Source organism: Nicotiana tomentosiformis, chromosome 9 (genome assembly GCF_000390325.3).
Source record: "Nicotiana tomentosiformis chromosome 9, ASM39032v3, whole genome shotgun sequence".
NCBI classification, from domain to species: domain Eukaryota; kingdom Viridiplantae; phylum Streptophyta; class Magnoliopsida; order Solanales; family Solanaceae; genus Nicotiana; species Nicotiana tomentosiformis.
In genome coordinates this window covers 93174742-93199934 of record NC_090820.1, presented here as the reverse complement: position 1 = coordinate 93199934, position 25193 = coordinate 93174742, and the positions used below count along the sequence as shown (strand labels likewise).

Genomic DNA, 25193 nt, shown 5'->3' with positions numbered 1-25193 from the left:
AGTGCGGAATATCATAAAAACTGTATTAATTACTACCACCCGGATCTGCAGTCACAATTCACGAGCATTCTAGAATGTACTACAAGTAATAGTCTGAAAGAAATACAACTGTCTGAATAAAAGAAACAGTAGAACAAAAATGATAGACGGGGACTTCAAGGTCTGTGGACGCCGACAGATCTACCTTGAGTCTCCGGACAGCGGACCAATAGCAAAATCTCGATCAACCAGAGTCGGTATCAAAATCTACACAGAAAGTGCAGAGTGCAGCATCAGTACAACCGACCCCATGTACTGATAAGTGTCGAGCCTAACCTCGACGAAGTAGTGACGAGGCTAAGGCAAGGCACCTACAATCAACATGTACAATTTAAAAGTGTATACGCAAATAACAGGAATGAAGAACTAAACAGGAAATGTCGGGAGGGAAAAACATATTGAGGGAAATACAAGATAAAGAACTACAACAGAATGATCACCGGAGCAGTCAATATACCATGAATCAACACGAATAGTGAATACAATAAGGAAAAATGCACGGGATCACCCTTCGTGCTTTTACTCTCAATCTCACCATAAAATCAATAGAAACGGCACGGCATCACCCTTCGTGCATTAATACTCACAATATGGCACGGCATCACCCTTCGTGCATTAACACTCACAATATGGCACGACATCACCCTTCGTGCATTAACACTCTCCCTTACCATAATGCAATACATAAATAACAACATGGAGATAGAATAACAAGTACAAACCGTACTTCAACATTTGGTTCCATAATATCAATCTCAACTTGAAATAAGAACTCAATTATCACCAGAAAATCCGTAAACATAATAAGAACGATAATTTGGATAACACTAGTATAACACGTAGCAATTTGGCATAAGAATGAGACAATGTCAGAAAAACAGAGAAACATGAAAAAACAGGTAAATTGGCGGCGCATAGGTACTCGTCACCTCACATATACGTCGCTCACAAGAATTTCACTTAGCAAGTAATCTAAGGTTCCTAATTCCCTCAAGTCAGGGTTAGACACAACACTTACCTTGCTCCGAATGCCACTTAATTCTCAATCACAACTTTTCCCTTGGAATTCACCTCCAAACCACTCATATCTATTCAAAAATGACTCAATAATATCAAATTTTGCTAAAGGAATCAATTACATTGCATAAATTTAGATTTCCTAAATTTTCCTCCAAAAAGTCGAAAATCGACCCCGGGCCTACTTAGTCAAAACCTGAGGTTCGAACCAAATTCCATTTACCCATTCACCCCCGAGCCCGAATATATAATTGGTTTTGGAATCCGATCTCAAATTGAGGTCTAAATCCCCAAATTTCCAAAATCCCTACTTTCTACCAAAAACCCCTAATTCTACTATGAAAACCTTAGATTTTTGGTTGAAATCTTGTAAAATGTAGTGAAAGATTGAAAGAAACCAGTTTAGAATCACTTACCTAAGATGTGGGGAAGAGATGGTCTTTGAAAAATCGCCTCTTGTGTTTTAGGTCTTGAAAATTTGGGAAGTGAATGAAAATTCCCGTCCAAAAGTTATTTTGTTCAGCTTCAGACGTCACATTTGCGACCTGAGCTTCGCAAATGCGAAGCTCGCAATTGCGAATGGGGCTATCGCAATTGCGAAGCCTTCACAATCCCGCTGCCCTTCGCAAATGTGAGGAAAGTGTCGCAATTGCGATCACTGATCTCGCAAATGCGGATAAAATATCGCATTTGCGATCTATACCCCTCCCAGACTCCCTTCGCAAATGCGAAGAAAAGTTCGCAATTGCGAACACAGGCTGGCCCGGCTTCTCTTCGCATTTGCGATGAGAAGTTCGCAAATGCGACCTCAACAGTGATCGCAAATGCCAACCATGAGCTCGCATTTGCGAGGTCTGAGGCCTACAACACAGCTGAAGCACATCAGTTATTTCTTTCTAAGTCCAAATGACTCTGTAGCCTATCCAAAACTCACCCGAGCCCTCGGGGCTCCAAACCAAACATGCATGCAAGTCTAAAAATATCATACGAACTTGCTCGCGCGATCAAATCGCCAAAATAACACCTAAAACTACGAATTTAGTACCAAATCAAATAAAATTCTCAACAACACTTTAAAATTTTTATTTTCTCAATTGGGCGTCCGAATCACGTCAAATCAACTCCATTTCTCACCAAATTTCATAGACAAGTCTTAAATATCATAATGAACCTGTATCGGGCTCCGGGACCAAAATACGGACCCAATACTAACAATGTCAAATATCAATCAATTCTTAAAAACAAATAATTTTCAAACTTTTAATTTTCATCAAAAATTCATAACTCAAGCTAGGGACCTCCAAATTCGATTCCGGGCATACGGCCAGGTCCCATAATTTGATACGGACCCACCGAGACCATCAAAGCACGGATTCGGGCCCGTTTACCAAAAATGTTGACCGAAATCAACTAAAATTAACTTTTAAGGTAAAAATTCTTATTTTTATTAGTTTTCAACATAAAAGCTTTCTGGAAACCTGCCCAGACTGCGCACACAAATCGAGGAGGGTAAAAATGAGATTTTTAAGGCTTAAGAGCGCCGATTCGAGTTTTAAAACATAAGATGACATTTTGGGTCATCACATTCTCTACCTCTAAAACAACCGTTCGTCCTCGAACGGACATAAAAAAATACTTGGGCTGGTGAAAAGGTGGGAATATCTACTCCGCATATCGGACTCGGACTCCCAAGTAGCTGCCTCAATAGGCTGACCTCTCCACTACACTCGAACTGAAGGGTAACTCTTTGACCTCAACTAACGAACCTGCTGGTCTAGAATGGCCACTGGTTCCTCCTCGTAAGTCAAATTCCTGTCCAACTGGACAGAGCTGAAATCTAACACGTGGGACGGGTCACCATGATATTTCCGGAGCATAGACACATGGAATACCAGATGAACTGAGCATAACCCTGGAGGCAGTGCAAGTCGATAAGCTACCTCCCCCACTCTCTCGAGGATCTCAAATGGCCCGATATACCTAGGGCTCAACTTGACTTTCTTCCCAAATCTCATAACACCCTTCATGGGCGATACCCGAAGCAATATTCTTTCTCCAACCATGAATGCAATATCACGAACTTTACGGTCAGCATAACTCATTTGCCTAGACTGAGCTGTACGAAGTCGATCTTGTATAATCTTGACCCTGTCCAAGGCCTCCTGAACTAATTTGTACCCAAGAACCGAGCCTCCCCCGGCTCGAACCACCCAACTGGCGACCTACACCGTCTACCATATAATGCCTCATAAGGAGCCATCTGAATGCTCGACTGGTAGCTATTATTGTAGGCAAACTCCGCTAACGGCAAAAATTGATCCCAAGAACCTCCAAAGTCAATAACACAGGCGCGGAGCATATCCTCCAAGATCTGAATAGTACGCTCGGACTGCCCGTCCGTCTGAGGATGAAATGATGTGCTCAACTCAATCCGCGTACGCAACTCGCGCTGAACTGCCCTTCAAAAGTGCGAGGTAAATTGCGTACCTCGATCAGAAATGATAGACACGGGCACACCGTGAAGACGGACGATCTCACGAATATAAATCTCTGCCAACCGCTCCGAGGAATAGGTAACTGCCACAGGAATGAAATACGCTGACTTAGTCAGCCTGTCCACAATGACCCAAACTGCATCGAACTTCCTCTGAGTCCGTGGGAGTCTCCAACAACAAAGTCCATAGTGATACGCTCCCACTTCCACTCAGGAATATCTAACCTCTGAAGTAAACCACCAGGTCTCTGATGCTCACACTTTACCTGCTGGCAATTTAGGCACCGAGCTACATAGGCAACTATGTCCTTCTTCATTTGCCTCCACCAATAATGCTGCCTCAAGTCCTGATACATCTTGGCGGCGCCCGGATGAATAGAATACCAGGAACTGTGCGACTCCTCAAGGATCAACTCACGAAGTCCATCTACATTAGGCACACAAATACGACCATGCATCCTCAAAACTCCGTCATCTCCAACAGTAACCTGCTTGGCACCACCGTGCCGCACTGTGTCTCTAAGGACAAGTAAATGCGGATCATCATCTTGTCGATCTCTGATGCGCTCAAACAAGGAAGACTGAGCGACTGTACAAGCTAGAACACGGTTGGGCTCAGAAACATCTAACCTCACGAACTGGTTGACCAAGGCCTGAACATCCAATGCAAGCGGTCTCTCACCAACTGGAATATATGCAAGGCTACCCATACTGACTGACTTTCTACTTAAAGCATCGGCCACCACATTGGCCTTCCCGGGATGATACAATATAGTGATATCATAGTCTTTCAATAGCTCCAGCCACCTCCTCTGCCTCAAATAGAGTTCCTTCTGCTTGAACAAATACTGCAAGCTCCGATGATCAGTGAATACCTCACATGGCACGCCGTAAAGATAGTGCCTCCAAATCTTCAGCGCGTGAACAATGGCTGCCAGCTCTAGATCATGAACAGGGTAATTCTTCTCGTGAACCTTCAGCTGCCTTGACGCATATGCAATAACCTTACCACCTTGCATCAATACCGCACCCAGACCAATACGAGATACGTCACAATATACTGTATAAGATCCTGAACTTGTGGGTAACACCAATACTGATGCCGTAGTCAAAGATGTCTTGAGCTTCTGAAAGCTCGATTCACACTCGTCTGACCACCCGAACGGGGCACCCTTCTGGGTCAATCTGGTCAATGGGGCTGCTATAGATGAAAACCCCTCCACAAATCGACGGTAATAGCCTGCCAAACCCAGGAAACTAAGGATCTCTGTAGCTGATGTGGGTCTAGGCCAGTTCTGGACTGCCTCAATCTTCTTGGGATCTACCTGAATACCCTCTGTTGATACAACGTGACCCAAGAAAGCAACTGAACTCAACCAAAACTCGCATTTTGAGAACTTAGCATATAACTGGCTGTCTTTCAGAGTCTGAAGAACGATCTGAAGGTGCTGCTCATGCTCCTCTCGACTGTGGGAGTAGATCAAAATATCATCAATAAACACAACCACAAAGGAATCCAAGTAGGGTTTGAACACCCGGTTCATCAAATCCATGAATGTTGTTGGGGCATTTGTCAGCCCAAATGACATCACTAGGAACTCATAATGCACATACCGAGTCAGAAAAGTTGTTTTAGGGATATCAGATGCCCTAATCTTCAACTGATGGTAACCAGACCTCAAATCAATCTTCGAAAATACCTTGGCACACTGAAACTGATCAAATAAGTCATCAATTCTTGGCAACAGTTATTTATTTTTGATAATGGCCTTGTTCAACTGCCGACAATCTATACACATCCGCATAGAGCCATCTTTCTTCCTTACAAATAATACTGGTGCACCCCAGGGCGAGACACTGGGTCTAATGAATCCCTGATCAAGCAAGTCTTGTAACTGCTCCTTCAATTCTTTCAACTCTGGCGGGACCATACGGTATGGTGGAATAGAAATGGGCTGAGTGCCCGGAGCCAAATCAATATAGAAGTCAATATCTCTGTCGGGTGGCATCCCCGGCAAATTTGCAGGAAATACTTCTGGAAATTCACGAACAACTGTTACTGAGTCCATAGAAGGGGCATCCGCACTGGGATCGCGAATATAAGCCAAATAGGCTAGACACCCTTTCTCTACCATACGTTGAACTTTCATATAAGAAATAACCCTGCTGGCAGAATGACCAAGACTCCCTTTCCACTCTAATCGAGGCAACCCCTGCAAGGCTAAGGTCACTGTCTTGGCGTGACAATCTAATATAGCATGATAAGGTGACAGCCAATCTATACCCAGTATGATATCAAAATCAACCATGTCGAGAAGTAGGAGATCTACACGAGTATCAAGACTCCCAATGGTGACCACACACAAACGATAAACACGATCTACAATAATAGCATCTCCTACTGGTGTGGACACATACACAGGAGCACCCAAAGAATCACGGGGCACAACTAAATATGAAGCAAAATAGGATGACACATAGGAGTAAGTAGATCCCGGATCAAATAGAACTGAAGCATCTCTACTGCAAACTGAAACAGTACCTGTGATAACAGCGTCAGATGACTCAGCCTCGGGCCTGGCTGGGAAAGCATAACACTGGGGCTGGGGCCCACCACCCTGAACTACGTCCCTGGGACCGCCTCTAGCTGGCTGGTCTACACCTCTAACGGCCTGACCTCCACCTCTAACTGTCTGGCCCCTACCTCTGGCTGCCTGACCCCTGCCTCTAGCTGGCTGAGCAGGTGGTGCAGCAACTGGGGCCGGAACCATGGCACGAGAACTCTGATGTTATGAGCTACCCGTTGCCCGAGGGCAAAATCTAGCAATGTGCCTCGGATCACCACAAATATAACATAACCTCGGCTGCTGTGACTACTGACCCTAAAATTGATCCTGTCGACCTGAATAACTACCCTGATAACTTTGGAGTAGAGGTGAACTAATAGGAGCTGGTGGTGCACTGTAGGCTTGCTGGTCGGAATAATGCATCTGAGGGCTACGACCACCTGAGGCACCGTGGGATGCCTGGAGCGCTGAATAAAACGGCATGGGAGGATGGCCTCTACCAAAAGTACTCTTGCCTCTAGATGAGGCACCGCTGAACTCACCGGAATGACGAGGCCTCTTGTCAGACCCCTGACCTCCCTGAGTAAGAACCATCTCGACTCGTCTGGCGACATTAGCAGCCGCCTGAAAAGAAATCTCACTCCCAGTCTCCTTAGCCATCTGCAATCTGATAGGCTGAGAAAGTCCATCAATAAACCTCCCCACTCTCTCTCTCTCGGTGGGAAGCATAAGAATAGCATGACGGGCCAAATCCACAAAACGGGTCTCATACTGAGTAACCGTCATACCGCCCTGCTGGAGACGCTCAAACTGACGGCGACGCTCCTCTCTCAATGTGATAGGCAGAAACTTCTCTATGAAGAGCTGAGAGAACTGGTCCCAAGTAAGAGCAGGCGACCCGGCTGGTCTGGTCAACAAGTAATCTCTCCACCATTTCTTGGCGGAACCAGTCACCTGAAATGCAGCAAAATCGACCCTATTGGTCTTCACTATACCCATGTTCCATAGAACCCCGTGACAACTGTCAAGATACTCCTGGGGTCCTCTGAAGGAGCACCACTGAAGTGAATAGGAAAGAGTTTGGTAAACCTGTCCAATCTCCATAAAACCTCAGAAGACATAGCTGGCCCATCTCCGACCTGTGCCGCAATAACCGGCTGAACTAACCTGATTGGCTGAGCTGCTGGAGCCTGATACTGGGGAGCTATCTGCTCCGGAGCAGGAGTGGGAGGAGTCTGGGCTCCTCCTCCAGCCTGAGAGACTGTTGGTGCCATGGGAAATGCGTCAGTCTGGGCCATACTCTCCATAAGGCACACCAAACGGACCAAAGCGTCCTGAAGTACTGGGGTAGCAATGAACCCCTCCGGAACCTGAGCTGGTCCGACAGGAACAGTCTGGGATGGAACCTCCTCGTCAATATCTATCTGAGTCTCCACTGATGGGGCTGCTGCTCGGGCCCTAGGCTGAGCCCTGCCCCTGCCTCGACCTCTGGCACGGCCTCGGCCTCGACCTCTGCCCCGCGTAGGAGCTATCACTGGAGGCTCAGGCTGCTGCTCAGCTGAGGAAGCGGTACGTGTTCTCGCCATCTGCGATAGAATAAGAGTAGAAGAGTTCAATCAGTATTGAGAAAGCAAAATCGCACGACAAGGAAGAATAGAAGTCAAACTTATTCCTAAACTTCATAACCTCTGGAAGATAAGTACAGACGTCTCTGAACCGATCCTCCAGACTCTACTAAGCTTGCTCGTGAATCGTGAGACCTAGGCAACCTAGTGCTCTGATACCAACTATCACAACCCAAAACTTCCCACCGACGGGACCGTAATAGCGCCTAACATTTCACTTGCCAGGCAAGCCAACGTTAGAGAATCATTAAACCAATTCCTATTTTCATTTACTAAGTAACAATAATTAACTAAAATAAAATATAATAAGTGTGGAATATCATAAAAACTGTATTAATTACGACCACCCGGATCTGGAGTCACAATTCACGAGCATTCTAGAATTTACTACAAGTAATAGTTTGAAAGAAATACAACTGTCTGAATAAAAGAAACAGTAGAACAAAAATGATAGACGGGGACTTCAAGGTCTGTGGACGCCGACAGATCTACCTTGAGTCTCCGGACAGCGGACCAATAGCAAAATCTCGATCAACTAGAGTCAGTATCAAAATCTGCACAGAAAGTGCAGAGTGCAGCATCAGTACAACCGACCCCATGTACTGGTAAGTATCGAGCCTAACCTCGACGAAGTAGTAACGAGGCTAAGGCAAGGCACCTACAATCAACCTGTACAATTTAACAATGTATACGCAAATAACAGGAATGAAGAACTAAACAGGAAATGTCGGGAGGGGAAAACATACTGAGAGGAATACAAGATAAAGAACTACAATAGAATGATCACCGGAGCAGTCAATATACCATGAATCAACACGAATAGTGAATACAGAAAGAAAAATGCACGGGATCACCCTTCGTGCTTTTACTCTCAATCTCACCATAAAATCAATAGAAACGGCACGGCATCACCCTTCGTGCATTAATACTCACAATATGGCACGGCATCACCCTTCGTGCATTAACACTCACAATATGGCACAGCATCACCCTTCGTGCATTAACACTCTCCCTTACCATAATGCAATGCATAAATAACAACAGGGAGATAGAATAACAAGTACAAACTGTACTTCAACATTTGGTTCCATAATATCAATCTCAACTTGAAATAAGAACTCAATTATCACCAGAAAATCCGTAAACATAATAAGAACGATAATTTGGATAACACTAGTATAACACGTAGCAATTTGGCATAGGAATGAGACAATGTCAGAAAAACAGAGAAACATGGAAAAACAGGTAAATTGGCGGCGCATAGGTACTCGTCACCTCACATATACGTCGCTCACAAGAATTTCACTTAGCAAGTAATCTAAGGTTCCTAATTCCCTCAAGTTCGGGTTAGACACAATACTTACCTTGCTCCGAATGCCACTTAATTCTCAATCACAACTTTTCCCTTGGAATTCACCTCCAAACCACTCATATCTATTCAAAAATGACTCAATAATATCAAATTTTGCTAAAGGAATCAATTACATTGCATAAATTTAGATTTCCTAAATTTTCCTCCAAAAAGTCGAAAATCGACCCCAGGCCTGCTTGGTCAAAACCTGAGGTTCGAACCAAATTCCATTTACCCATTCACCCCCGAGCCCGAATACATAATTGGTTTTGGAATCCGATCTCAAATTGAGGTCTAAATCCCCAAATTTTCAAAATCCCTACTTTCTACCCAAAACCCCTAATTCTACTATGAAAACCTTAGATTTTTGGTTGAAATCTTGTAAAATGTAGTGAAAGATTGAAAGAAACCAGTTTAGAATCACTTACCTAAGATTTGGGGAAGAGATGGTCTTTGGAAAATCGCCTCTTGTGTTTTAGGTCTTGAAAATTTGGGAAGTGAATGAAAATTCCCGTCCAAAAGTCATTTTGTTCAGCTTCAGACGTCGCATTTGCGACCTGAGCTTCGCAAATGCGAAGCTCGCAATTGCGAATGGGGCTATCACAATTGCGAAGCCTTCACAATCCCGCTGCCCTTCGCAAATGCGAGAAAAGTATCGCAATTGCGATCACTGATCTCGCAAATGCGGAGAAAATATCACATTTGCGATCTATACCTCTTCCAGACTCCCTTCGCAAATGCGAAGAAAAGTTCGCAATTGCGAACACAGGCTGGCCCAGCTTCTCTTCGCATTTGCGATGAGAAGTTTGCAAATGCGACTTCAACAGTGATCGCAAATGCCAACCATGACCTCGCATTTGCGAGGTCTGAGGCCTGCAACACATCTGAAGCACACTAGCTATTTTTTTTTAAGTCCAAATCACTTCGTAGCCTATCCAAAACTCACCTGAGCCCTCGGGGTTCCAAACCAAACATGCACGCAAGTCTAAAAACATCATACGAACTTGCTCGCGTGATCAAATCGCCAAAATAACATCTAGAACTACGAATTTAGTACTAAATCAAATAAAATTCTCAAGAATACTTTAAAATTTCTATTTTCTCAACTGGACGTCTGAATCACGTCAAATCAACTCCGTTTCTCACCAAATTTCACAGACAAGTCTTAAATATCATAATGAACCTGTACCGGGCTCCGTGACCAAAATACGGACCCGATACTAGTAATGCCAAATATCAATCAATTCTTAAAAATAAATAATTTCTAAACTTTTAATTTTCATCAAAAATTCATAACTCAAGCTAGGGACCTCCAAATTCGATTCCGGGCATACGCCCAGGTCCCATAATTCGATACGGACCCACCGGCACCGTCAAAGTACGAATCCGGGCCCGTTTACCCAAAATGTTTATCAAAGTCAACTAAAATTAACTTTTAAGGCAAAAATTCTTATTTTCATTAGTTTTCAACATAAAAGCTTTCCGAACACTTGCCCGGACTGCGCACGCAAATTGAGAAAGGTAAAATTGAGATTTTTAGGGCTTAAGAGCGCTGATTCGAGTCTAAAACATAAGATGACATTTTGAATCATCACAAGTGTGTACGCAGACCTTACCCCTACCTTGTGAAGGTAGAGAGGCTGTATTCAAATATGACTTGGAGTCTCATACCCAAAAGCAGATCTTGAAATCCATCAATATCATGGCCAGCAAGTATCAAATTCAATGTTATCTACATCAAATTCCTAGAGAAATTGCACATTGGCAACACATTATTGTATCGTCATGAATTATGGAAACTTCAGAGTGAAAAAGTAAGTGCCTTCCTCAGGTGGCCAACAAAAGAAATACAATTTGCATTTAAATCTTCAATTGTGCCAAGTAAAGGGAAATCTTTTGTTTTCATCAATTCAAAATCAGTAGGGAAATAATGATTGTAACGAATAGGGATGTACAAATGAAACCGACAAACCGCACCAACCCGATAATCCGAGTCAAACCGAAAAAAAAAATCCGACTATGGTTTGGTTTGATTGGTTTGGTGTTGGAAAAAGAAAATCCGACGATATTTGGTTTGATTTGGTTTTAACTAAAAATAGTCAAACCGAAACCAAACCAACCCGATATTATATGTATAGAAGTTTTAAAATATTTAATACATGAAAATATTTATTGTAGTGTAGTTTATAAATATTTCTTAAACTTTTTCATGATTTTATCTTTTAACGTATTATTTTAAGTTTGGACTTATAATTTTTGGATGCTCCAATAAGTTTTATAGTCCATAAATGTTAGTAACTCAAATAAATCCTAAACAAAAATCAAATCAATACTAATGATAATAAAAGACATTCAATTCAATTGTACTATGAATGAAAATAGTGTTGGATATCTATTTTTTAGTTTTTCCATGGTTTAGATAAAATGCATAACTTATTTTTCTTTTAGTGTTTAGTCATGTAAATAATAGTACTAATTATTTGCCGTACTTATTTTAGCAACTTATTAGTAATTTTAAATTATGTTTGTTTTCATTATGGCTAATTAATAATATTTATTTTATACGATTTTCTCATCTTTATTGTTGAATATTTTAGTACAATGCCATGAATCATCTCATATTTATGTTTTTTTATTAAAAAACACCTTATATAGTTCTATCTTACTAGGATTACAGAAATATTTGGAGCACAAATTCTATGTTTTGTGCTATGAAGACTTTATGATAAAAAACCTAAAACAACCCGAGAAAAACCGAGATTTAAAAACTCGACTTTTATTGATTTGGTTTGGTCTTTAAATTTAATAACCCGATATAATTGGTTTGATTTGATAATTAGAAAATCCGAACCAATCCGACATATGTACACCCCTTGTAACAAGTGTAATAAAGATCAACCGAAGTCCTCTATTCCCATCTCTTGGCAATTTGTGTTAATTCCTTTTTGTTTGCTTCTAAGTTCTAACAGCCCTAGCTAGTGCTAATTTGGTGTCCGTTCCAACTCCAGGAACAACCAAAGTGAGCAATAAATCAGTAGAACAAGAAAGAATGGCAGTAGCCACTACGGCAAATACTATACCAATTTACAGATCTCAAGGAAATGCTCTTCTCACCATAAAAACTTAGTTCTTTTTTTATTAGAAAGAAATAAAGAAAAAAACGTAGAAGAAGAAAACAACTTACTAATATTTCCTCCCTTGAGCTTCGCCTCTGCCACCTCCTTCGTCACTATCACAAACCAACACTTTTCTCCATCTCCCACCACATATTATCTCAGGCGCACTGATCACAAAGGCTTTAAGAAAATTCAAAGGCACATGTTTTGATTAATTTTAAAATAAAAAATCCCTAGTTTACTAATATTTCCTTCAAAAATATGGGCATGATAATACATAAAAGGGCAAGATATGCCACTGAACTATGCGAATTAGGACAGATATGCCCGTCGTTATTAGTTTGGCACAGATATGTCCAAATCGTCCAATACTTGCTCATTTATGCCCTTAGTTAGACGAAGCCCACTATTTTGTCTTTCTTAAATAATTAATAACCGGACCCAACCAAAATCTACTGACCCGATCCGTTATGACCCGACCTACCCTTATTTCTAGATGACCCACTAGTTATTCCCTTATTTCTAGATTGAAGGATCAACTTTGAAGTAGCATTTTGTTGGAGAAATATAGTGATATTTTCCGAGACATAAAACTATGTTTTAGAATTTGGTTCAGGGATTCCTTTCCCATTTGGCGCCATCTTCTTTCTCTTTTTTCTTGCTTCAGCTTGGAGCTGGCTTGAGAAGAGTAATCTGATTGTTTTGTTGTGACTTGAGAAGAGTAATCTGATTGTTATGTCTGTGTTTCAATTTCAGATTCAAAGTCCAACCAATCATCTTCAGTACTAAAGGCTAGAAATAAGGGAATAACTAGTGGGGTCATCAAGAAATAAGGGTGGGTCAGATCATAACGGACCGGGTCAGTATATTTTGGTTGGGTCCAGTTATTAATTATTTAAGAAAGACAAAATAGTGGGTTCCGTCTAACTAAGGGCATAAATGAGCAAGTATTGGACGGTTTGGACATATTTGTGCCAAACTAATAACGACGGGCATATCTGTCCTAATTCACATAGTTCACTCGCATATATGGTCCTTTTCCTATGATAATATGTATAGACAACATGCACCTTCTTTAAATTGAAAGCTAATAATACCAGGGACTTAAAATAATGGTAGAAGGTTTCAATAGAAACAAACTTTATCCATGAAATTCATACCACCGCATGTGGAACGATGCAAGGTTTTGAAGGAAGATGACTAATTTCCAAGTAATTATGCCAAAGAATACAAATAATTTCAGCTAATGACACAGAACACTGAATCTATTGATTTTGCGGTTTATCACGTAAATAAACTGCTACAAATTCCCACGTCAGTACTGTGGGGAAATAGAAGGTTGACTGCAGAGAAAAGCACAAGAACGTGGAGATACCACATGCTCCCACTGAGCAAGTTTCGAAATTTTAACTAACCTGAACTCTCTCATTATGCAGAACTTTAGTTGTTTATCACGTACGAATATATGCAGCGGAGACTTCACTTTCCTTTCTCCTTACACTTTGAAGCAGCAGCCCATTTGAAATAACCACAATTTGCTTCAGGATTTGATGCAGGTCCCTGAATAGAGAATATCGGTTTTGTAAGAAAATTCTGGAAGACAGATGGTTTAATGTACAAATCTCTTATTAGACAAAAATTCCACCATTCCTAGGGCTGCTGCATGAAAAGATTTGGTGAGACTACCACTCTTTCCTATTGCCAAACAGAATAATGAGTCCAGGCCATAAAAATGCAGTTACTAAATCAAAAGATAATATCAAGCTAAACAGATTAGAAAAGAGTGCAAGTCTAACAATTAGCTCCACGATACAGACAGAAAACACTAAGATTACCATACCGAGAAAAACCCTCATCCATTTCTTTTTACCAAGTAAAGAAGTAAATTTATTCAACATTACCCAGAGAGTGCAATGTGTGTGTGTGTGTGTGTATTACTGAAACTCCTTTAGCTGGATAAAGAGTCCTAAAAGTTCATAAGAGTATCCAGATTATGTACAATATATTTACAGCATAGCCCATAAACCAAAGATTGCAAATGTGCATATTTCATGCTACGTACAGTTTACACTTTTCATCAAAACATCAAAGATTTCGTTCTTCTCATACATTCCAAAGAATGCATAAAGGGATTGTATTCCCAAAACCTTTTAAAGGCAGTACAGATTATACCCAAGAAGATTTTGGAATAAACACAGCAGCCAGTTACAATTAAAATGCAAATGAAGATGAGAAGCAGCTTCACAGAAACTTATGCACATATAACATCTGTTGCAGATACAGATCTCTTATCTTTGTAACTTATCCTACAGTATAAGTGCCTCATAAGCTGCAATTCATGTTAAACAAACCACTTTTGGAGGAGATTTAATTCTCTAAATTATTTTTCATGGCCATTGTATCACTCCTAATGTTGTGTTATGCAGTCAATCATTGCAGGACTTGACTGTGAACTTCCCATCTTTAGTTGCTTTCCAGAATAGAGAATCTAATTCAGAACCTAATTCAGAGAATTTCCAGTTTTTTTCTTCTTCTTTTGGGGAAATATCAAGCTATTTTTTTCTACTTCCGGATTCATAAGAGTTCCAGCTGAAATTAATATTCTAGCTATCTCCATTTCTCGCAATCTGCCACAGTAGCCTCTTATTGACTACTCGTGTATGCATATCAGGGATTTGTTCTAGGCTTCTAGCCATTTAACCTGCCAAAATCTTGTTTTCTTCTCATCAGCCATATTTGACAAGATAATAGAATTCATCCTAAAAGCTTTAATATCTCTCCAAAGAAGTACAACTCAATTTGATATGTTAGCAGGTAACTAGTGCTATGAAAAATATATTATAGGTCTATGTAACACTACTTTTTCGAGGTCACCAAAAAACTTCTCAGCCTCCACCCCTCCTCCCCAATACAAAAAAAGGAACGATGAGAAAGTTCTAGATAAACTTATATATTAGCTAGCATAGGTTATGCTATGGCACCGGAAAAACCAAAAAGCCAAGTAGAAATTTGACCGTAAGGTGAAATATTATGTTGCATGGTACCAGGCATCAAATTTCTCGAAATCAAATGGAATTTATCTATGAACTGGATCACTATGTCACTTAAGCTTGAATCAGAAAAAATCAACATGCTTTCACATGCTCACACAACTCCAACTTGCTCCCTCCCTTTCCCCACCCCCAAAGGAAAACTTGGCCCCAGCCCTTACATCTATATTCTGTTATAAAATTAATATTAAAGTGTATAAGGTATAGATAGAGGGGGGCACCCATTTTCCACAATTGACACGAGTTTTCTTCATTCTTTTAAACTCATATTGATATCTACAAAAATCTTAATCCATTGCTTACAAAGTATTTAACTCTATCCACTAACAATGAGACATACCTCAGCTCGAGCACAGACATAAAATCTGCGGCCCAAATTGGGGCCTGCTTTTTTAACAATCCGTGGAACACAAGGTTCTCGATGGCCCTTACAAAGAAGTACGCTATTCTGCATTAATTGCTGAATCCTTTGCCACTCCTGTAATGCCACTTTCCTCTTCTCTTTATCTGAATCGCATGCATCTAGCTGGCCTTCATTTTGAATATTGTCAATAACATTTAATCTGCAGTCCTTTGAAGGACCACTTTCATCATCAGCAGAAGGAACTCCATTGAGGTCAATCTGAGAGTAAGAAATGTCTGTCTGACAAATTTTAAAATCAGCAGAGCTACTGTCAGAAGTCTCACTTCTAGTGCATTTCTGGAAGAATGAGTTGAGTGTGAGCTGAGACCCCTGACCATGCCTTGATTTCTTCTTGGCTACAATGCTCGGCAGAATATTAGCATTATTTCGAGAACCAAGCACCTTAATTTGCGAAGCTTTACTATCGTAGTTCTCTGGAGTTGAGGTAAACTTTTCCTGACTTGGGAACAGAGGGCTTATCCTTTCCTCTGAAATAACTTGCTCAGTTGATTGCCTTCTTGCGAACATAGACACTGCAGTTTTGAGCAGGAAATTTCAGCAACAAACTATAATATGATAAACTGAACGCAATGTCGCACTATATTTACAAAAACCAAACTTAACACAGTAACTCAAAACATACATGATGATTAAAAGGACACCTTGACTGATGGATAAACACAAGTAGTTATACTTGACAAATCATGAATATGGAACACAGAAATGGAAACATTACAAACTCCTCATATCACTTTATTGGCAATCAAGCATGATCCTTTTGGTTGCAGTAACTGACTACTCACTGTTTAAAAGCCTTTCGGAAAATGTAAGAAAGATATAGGTTAGATTGATTTTTTCTTGAAGTAAAATTTCTGCGACATTCCTCTACTTTTAGACATTATGATGACCTCCCTTCCTAGAGACAAACAGAATTGAGACTAGCAGCTATGCTAGATTAATTTCTTTTCCACTTTGTTTTGAGTTGATCTGAACTTGGAGAAAAAGAAATAAGAGATTGATTTGACGCACTAGGTAACTAGCATGAATATGAACGCCCTAGATTGTTTGCTGCTCTAATACTACCTATCAATAATAAACCCATACGTCTTATTTGCATATTACACATGCTGATTTCTATCACATTCTGGAATAAATTTTGGCAAAAACAGCAATAAACTTGATTTAAAGTAGTGCCTGTGAAATGTGTGAGCAGACATCTATATCAAAAAAGTTCGAGTAAAACAATCGCAACAGCGTCCAATAAAATTAATATTCATGCAACTTGACTAGAGACTCTCACCAAGAGTTTGCTGACTCCCGTAGACCTGGGGATGGTATCTCGTAGACAATGATGGGGTGCTATGCTCCAATACTTCAGGGATTTCCACTAAACTCGTGTAAACTGGAACATGATCAGAACCTTCTAATTTGATGCTCCTCCCTCCTTTCCACCTGTAGAATGTGGATTCTCAAGTATAATTGCGAGATCCTCCATCACCATGTTATGGGTCGATGAGTGATAAAAATTGTTAACTCAAACGATAATGAACAATTGAATATCCAATCAGAAAAGTTGGCCAATCATGTATGTGCTTAACTACTCAGCTACTTCTGGAGACAATCTTTTGCACTATATATTTTTCACTGGAAACAAGAGCCGCAGAATATAACTAATGTTAGATAGTTATGTAAATAACGTGAATTAGTCCTAGACATGGAATAGGAGTAGGACATGTATTGTATAAATAGGGCTCATAGTATTATAATTGAATAGAATATCAATAATATATTTGTCACCCGTGCTTTCTCACATGGTATCAGACCAATAGTGAGAAAATACTCGATGTGCAATCTACCAGCGCTTCGGGGAAGAAACAGTTTGTCGTGCAACTTTTCCGGTGGTTGTTTGCGTCAAAGTCACTATTTATCAGTGTTGTGCACAAACCAACACCAGGAGCCATAAAACCAATGCAGCCTCGGGAAGAAAACCAACGCGGTTACTCACCTTGACGATCTCATGCTAATCACGGGAGCAAGCTCGCATTCCACTCAGGGCCTCTTCGATCTACTTGACGACTTCACCAACGATTCTGGTCTCAAGAAGAAGAGCAAATTGTTGATATCAGGAAAAAACATCCTACGCAGGCAAATTTCCAGCATACTGGGTCTCGAAGAAGGGACCAAAACATATTTGCCGATCCTTGTCCCCTAAGACCTAAAAAGAAAGCGATTAGGCAACCTTCCATTGCTGCGGCTTGCACAACAACACCACCATAAGGTCCGGCGTAGTCCCGCAACTAAACCCCATCAAACCTCACCGGAAAAATATGCCCCACGCACCCTCACGCGCCGGACAGACAGAAATTTCTTCGGCGAGATTTGTGCATGTGTCGGGCGCGTGAGCCCTCTTACAATCAGATTCTGACAAAGGTCCTTCAGGACAACTGACTCGCACAGTAATTCCGAGCCTACCCATCCAATTGAAACCAAGTTCCGACAACTTTATTTTTTTTGGGCATAAACAGTGCACTTTTTCCGGCGTGAACAGTGATTTTATGTTGTGAACAGTATTTCCTCAGATATTTCTTCAGTTTTTCGCTATTTCAAGGGAAGAACTTGGTTTCTAGAGGTCGTCTTTCCTTTTCCAACTCCGTCTAACTAAGAAAAAAAGGAAGTCTCCAGCTTAACTTGTTCTGATTTGGCATTCTAAGGTTAACCATACAAGTTTTAGTCAAGAATTTGAGAAATTGGTTGTAGCGAAATGGGATCCAATACTGTGAATAATTGGATGGTTTCTCTACCATATTATATTGAGTTCCTTCAGTACAAAGCATATAAATAGACATCTTCAGAGATAGCTTCCATTGTTCAAACAGGTAATAGCGTGACTTGTGTCTCCCCTTCATCCTCCGATTCTTGGGTCATTGATTCAGGTGCATCTGATCATATTTTTGGTAACAAATCTCTTTTCACTACTATTTCATATTCTCAATCTCTTCCAACAGTCACAATGGCCAACGGGTCTCAAACCATGGCAACTGGAATAGGTCAAGCAAGTCCACTTCCTTCCTTACCTTTAGATTCAGTTCTTTATATTCCCGGCAGTCCTTTTAATCTCATAGTCGTTAGACGCTTAGCCAAATCACTTAAATGCTCTGTTTTATTTCTTGAAGACCTTATTTTTATACAAGAATGCAGTACGGGACGAATCATTGGTACCGAGCGTGAATCAAATGGACTTTATTACCTTATCCTTGCTAAATCACGTGAACTCACATCTTGTCTTTCTTCAATAACTTGTCTTGTTACCGATTCACCAGATTTATAACATAAACGATTGGGAGTTTGTCAAAACTTTAGAAAATGGTACCTGGATTACCTCACTTGTCCACTCTAGAGTGTGAGTCATGTCAGCTCGGTAAGCATACTTGCTCTCATTTCCCTCAGCGTCCTGATAATCAAGCAGAGTCACCTTTCACTTTAGTCTATTCAGATGTTTGAGGTCCTAGTCGGGTCAGTTCTACCTTAGGATTCCGCTTAACTTTGTCAGTTTCATTGATGATTATTCCAGGTGCACTTGGATATTTTTGATGAAAAATCGATCTGAGTTATTTTCTATTTTCCAGACCTTCTACGCTGAAATTCAAAATCAATTTGGGGTTTCTATCCAAACATTTCGTAGTGATAATGCCCTAGAGTATTTATCTTCTTCATTTCAGCAGTTTATGAACTCTCATTGGAATCATTCATCAAATATCTTGTTCGTACACATCTCAACAAGATGGGGTAGCTGAAAGAAAGAATACATCTCATTAAAATTGCTCGTACCCTACTCATACAATCTAATCTTCCGTTGCGTTTTTTGGGGGGTGCAGTTCTCACATCCTGTTATTTTATTAATCGTATGACATCCTCAGCTGTCAAGAATCAAGTTCCATTCTTTGTCTTGTTTCCCCACTCACCTTTGTTCTCTCTTCCACCCCGTGCCTTTGAAACCATGTGCTTTGTCCATAACCTTACTCTAGGAAAAGATAAGTTAGCTCCTCGTGCTCTTAAGTGTGTATTTCTAGGTTACTCGAGAACGCAAAAAGGATATCGATGCTAACCTCCAACGGTATCTTATGTCCGCTAAGGTGATATTTCTAAGGTGCTACCAGTTCCATCTTTTGGGAGATTCAATCACTATTATCCATTCATCTTCCTCCACAACTCCAGCTCCACCACCTACAGCTCCAATTCCAGCTCCACCACCTACAACTCCAGTTTCAGCTCCACCACCTACAACTCCACTACTCCTAACTTGTCATCGTCGTCCACACCCAGCATCAGGTCCGGCTTATTCACGTCCTGCACCGGACCCTGCTCCTACTGCGGACTTGTCGCCTCTTAGTCAACCGATTGCACTTCGAAAAGGTATACGGTCCACACTTAATCCTAATTTCAATTATGTCGGTTTAAGTCATCATCATCTGTCATCTAAGTTACTCGGACTCGGCAATTTGGGAGCCATACCCGTGTCGACACGACACTGACATGGGTAAGGGTGTGGGATCTGGGTCGGATCCGGTCAAACGAGATTGGGTGAGTTAACCAAAATTTTGGGGAAAATTTTGAGAATTGATTTCCCTAAATAAAGATTTGAATAGATGGGAAACGAAATACCTTCAATTACACTGTTATGTAGCAATTTATACTAGTCCTTTTGAAACTTTTTGTCTTGATCAATCTTCTTGTTCATGCTGCAGGTTTCTGAAATCAAGAGCTATAGTGTTTTTTTAGGGCAGAGAAGTTGAAGATGGGTGGTGGATTACTGGACTGAGGCTTATTTGGAAGGGCTCGGGTCTTGTTCTACTGGAAAAAAAGCAGAGACATGGAAAAACTTTTGTTAGGGAAGAAGAAGAAGACAGCGATGCAGAGAATAAGGAAGAAGAAGACTTAGACCAGACAAAGAAGAAGACAGGAATGCAGAGAATAAGGAAAAAGACTTTAGACTAATTAAGAATTGACTACTTTATTAGTTGATATGTTTGCTAATATTCTACCGAGATAAACATTACATATACTATGTCTTCAATAGTTTTTTGTTTATAAAAATTACAGTTTTAATTATACCAAAAATAGTTATAGTTTTAATCAAAATAATAAATAATTATTTAATTGTAAACTAAATATAATTGTATATGCTTTAAAGACACATATTTTTATTTGAGTAAACTTCATATATATTAAATAAGTATATGCTCTAAATAAACATATTTTATTAATTTACCTAATTATACTATTTATAAATATTTTCTTTCTCAAAGAAACGGGGGATAATTTCTAAATTAATTATTAGCATGTAAATTTTTTGACAAATTACGTTCTCGCGAAGATCATGAAAATTTATAAATTGTACATAATAGAATTGACCCTTTAGTTCTCCACTATATGCTATGTTGTGACACATATTTTAAGACTAATTATAAATTACATGATTTGAGAATGAGCTAAAATAATTTTTAAAAATGACAAAGAAGAATATTCTTATATTATATTTGATTAGGACTACCAATTAATTGATTTATCGAAATACTTGAAATATAATTAATTATTCATGGTTAATGTTATATAGCTTTCAAACAAATCACATTAATTGACTAGGGAACTCTTCTTGTTAGATCATTTGATTCTTCTTATCAAATACAAGTTATGAACTATCGAAATACTTGAAATCTAAATAGATGTTTGATTGGAAATAACGATTGACTTTATCTCACTAATTTGACCGATAATAAGATATATCCACTATCGTATTAGGGATCCCGTCTTGTTAGATTGTTTGATTCTTTCTATCAATACAAGTTCTAGAATATCGAAATACTTTAGAAATATGACAAAGAAGAATATTAGCGAATTTTAGAAAATAAACAAAGAATGAGAGAACTTAATAACACTTAATTTATACAATTAATATTGAGCTATTGAAATGCTTGAAATATAATTAATTATTCATGATTAAGGTTATATAGCTTTCAGACAAATCACATTAATCGACTAGAGTAGGAAACTTTTCTTGTTAGATCATTTGAATCTTCCTATCAATACAAGTTATGAACTATCGAAATACTTGAAATCTAAATATATGTTTGATTGGAAATAACGATTGACTTTGTCTGACTAATTTGACCGATAACAAGATATATCCACTATCATATTAGGGATCCCGTCTTGTTAGATTGTTTGATTCTTTCTATCAATACAAGTTCTAGAATATCGAGCTAATTAATATTGAGCTATTGAAATACTTGAAATATAATTAATTATTCATGATTAAGGTTATATAGCTTTCAGACAAATCACATTAATCGACTAGAGTAGGAAACTCTTCTTGTTAGATCATTTGAGTCTTCCTATCAATACAAGTTATGAACTATCGAAATACTTGAAATCTAAATATATGTTTGATTGAAAATAACGATTGACTTTGTTTGACTAATTTGACCGATAACAAAATATATCCACTATCATATTAGGGATCCCGTCTTGTTAGATTGTTTGATTCTTTCTATCAATACAAGTTCTAGAATATCGAGCTAATTAATATTGATCTATTGAAATACTTGAAATATAATTAATTATTCATGATTAAGGTTATATAGCTTTCAGACAAATCACATTAATCGACTAATTTAATCAATAATAAAATATACACAATATCATATGTAATTAAATAATGTTTAAGGTTATATGATTTGGGGGTTTGAGGTTTTAGTTTTGGGGTTTAGGGTTTGGAGTTTGATTAATAATTATATTTCTATTAAAATTAAAATATATTTCCAAATTAAAATGATAAAAATAAATGGTACAAATATCATTTAATGCAATATTTTACTATCCCATGAAAAGTGACGTGAATTATCTTGTCCAAAAAGTGAATTATCATCATAAACTCCACCCATCATAATACCTTTTTGTTTATTTAATGAATTATTTGTCCAATAAGTCAATTGTCATCGTAAACTCCCCATCTTGTTTATTTAAGCTTGCCGGTTCTATTGTTGAGCAAACTTTTCCGCACATATTTTGGACACCATGTGTTGTTCATTGTTTGAATCTTGCTTTAAAAAGTATGTGTCAACCTTCAGAAAAATCAACTCACTTTAAAAATTGCGAATGGATATTAAAGTTGATTGGTCAAGTGAGTAGCTTAAAGAATTTGTGGTGAATCACGACATGGGGCTTGCCATTTTCTAAAAGTATTCGGAGTTATCTTTGTTGAAAGTTGCGGAAACAAGATTTGCTTCCCATATTATTATGACTTCTCGTATTCATAGAGTTAAATCGTCATTGGAAAAAATGGTGATGGATGACGAATGGAAGAATTATAAAGGAGATAAAGTAATTGAAGCTAAAGCGCACGAAATAAAATCTCTTGTGATGGATGATGAATGGTGGGATACTATTGAATACTTGTTGAGGTGTACAGAGCCAATTGTATCCATGCTTAGAAGTGCCGACCTTGATTGTCCAAAATTGCACCTTATTTACGACATGCGGGATACAATGATTGAAAAGGTGAAGGTGACTGTATTTGAGCATGAGGGGAAAGATCTTATTACCGACCAATCGAATTTTTTTGCTACAATTCAAGGAATTCTTGTGGCAAGGTGGAATAAGAGTAAAACTCCATTGCATTGCATGGCACATTCATTGGTTCTGAAATATTATCATGAGTCGTGGCTTAAAGGTGAAAGCAACGGGTTAAGAAGACTTGCTCCTAATGAAGATATAGAGATTTCACAAAATAGGCTCAAATGCTTTCAAAGATATTTCAAGGATCCGAATGATTTAAAGAAAGCTTCTTTGGAGTATGGGGCATTTTGTTGTGGGAATGGTTACTTTGGTGAGCCTCATGTGATTGATGCTATGGGGTATGAGGAGCCTTTATCTTGGTGGGCTAACCATGATGTAAATGCTCCACTTTTACAAAGTTTGGCTTACAAATTGCTTTCCCAGCCAGCTTCTTCATCTTGTTGCGAGAGAAATTGGAGTACTTTTTCATTGATTCATAGCATCAAGAGAAACAAGCTAGCTACTCCTAAAGCCGAAGATTTAGTTTTTATCCATTATAACCTTCGCTTGCTCTCTCGAAGAAAGGAAAAGTATACAAGTAGTCCAAGCAAATATTGGGATTTAGGTATATCCGTAATACATACATATCCATGATTTGATATTTCTTGAGTAATCTTTTTAGCATGATAAGTTCCTTTCACAATCTTCTAAATTTATTTTGGTGTTGTTTTAGGTGGAGATTATTTTAATATTGATGAAAGTATCAATGATCTAGTTGAATTGTCAAGAGACGAACCTCAACTAGAAGGAGTCTTCTTTGAAAAGGAAGTTCAAGATTTGCAAGAAGTTGACATTGAAGAGATTGAGGAAGATGGCCTTTGAATAGAATGTACTCATGCACAATGTTTCAAGTGACAAGTCTAGCGTAGTTTAAATGTGTATGCTATGTACTTATTTTTTGTCTATGAACTTGTGAACTTACAATTTCTGTAAGACTTTTTAGTGGTCATTTGAGTAACTTAATTTGAATAACTAATTATTTAAAACTTTTGACTAGTGACTCTTGAATATATGTTAGTCTATTTAGTTCTAAGTTCTAACTTCCAAAGGTATGTTTCATTTCTTTTGTATCTCTAAATCTCTTTATAACTTTTATTTGTTATATTTCAACAAGCTTATAATAACTTATTTTAATACTTTGTTGTGCGAGTTGTAGGAAAATTAATGAATCATGCCATTTTGGAGAGTGTCTACATGCCTGCCTACAACTTGAAAACTAAATGACTCAGTTACTACACTCTACAAGGCACAAGTTACACGTAAGTTTTCCATATAATCTCTCATAATTATGCATATCTCTATAGCTATATTTCTAGATTTTTAATTTATTTTTGTTGAATCTCCGCACCCGTACATGTACCTAGATCCGTATCCTCGAATCCTAAAATTTAGACCATGAAGGATCCGACCTTTGGATCCGCACCCGTGTCGGACACCCGCACCCGAGTCCGAGTAACTTAGTCTGTCATCACCCCACTATGCGCTTGTATCATCTTTGTCCTAAGTTTCCACCCTTAAGTCTACAGTTGAAGCATTGTCTCATCTAGGATGGCAGCAAGCTTATGATTGACGAGATGAATGCTTTACATACGAGTGGTACTTGAGAGCTTGTTCCTCTTCCTTCACGCAAATCAACTGTTGGTTGTCGTTGGGTGTATGAAGTCAAAGTTGGTCCAGATGACCAGGTTGATCGACTTAAGGCTCGTCTTGTTGCCAAAGGGTATACTCATTTATTTGGGCTCGATTATAGTGACACTTTCTCTCCCGTGGCTAAAATAGCATCAGTCCGCCTTTTTCTATCCATGATTGTCGTTCGCCATTGGCCTCTCTATTAGTTGGACATTAAGAATGTTTTTCTTCACGATGATCTTGAGGATGAGGTTTATATGGAGCAAACACCTGGTTTTGTTGTTAGGG

The 25193-nt window shown here is 39.1% G+C and overlaps 1 protein-coding gene across 7 annotated transcripts in view; it reads right to left on the bottom strand.

The window, feature by feature from the left end:
* Positions 1-25193, bottom strand: part of LOC104087768 (DNA-(apurinic or apyrimidinic site) endonuclease 2) — a 31567-nt gene continuing 6374 nt past the window's right edge. Inside the window, exons 7-13 of one of the 7 annotated variants that reach the window (XR_011411016.1) lie at positions 16963-17114; positions 15600-16195; positions 13625-13769; positions 12278-12389; positions 8235-8296; positions 6093-7703; positions 1-246 (exon numbers count right to left, since the gene is read on the bottom strand). Coding sequence is in view for 1 of the 7 variants with exons in the window: in XM_009592385.4 (XP_009590680.1) it covers positions 13689-13769; positions 15600-16195; positions 16963-17114 (829 nt within the window). In the remaining 6 variants the exon portion in view is untranslated. Of the gene's footprint in view, positions 247-6092; positions 7704-8059; positions 8297-12277; positions 12390-13313; positions 13770-15599; positions 16196-16962; positions 17115-25193 lie in introns of those variants that run through there. The other 6 variants (XR_011411019.1, XR_011411017.1, XR_011411015.1 and 3 more) reach the window with 6 other exon arrangements.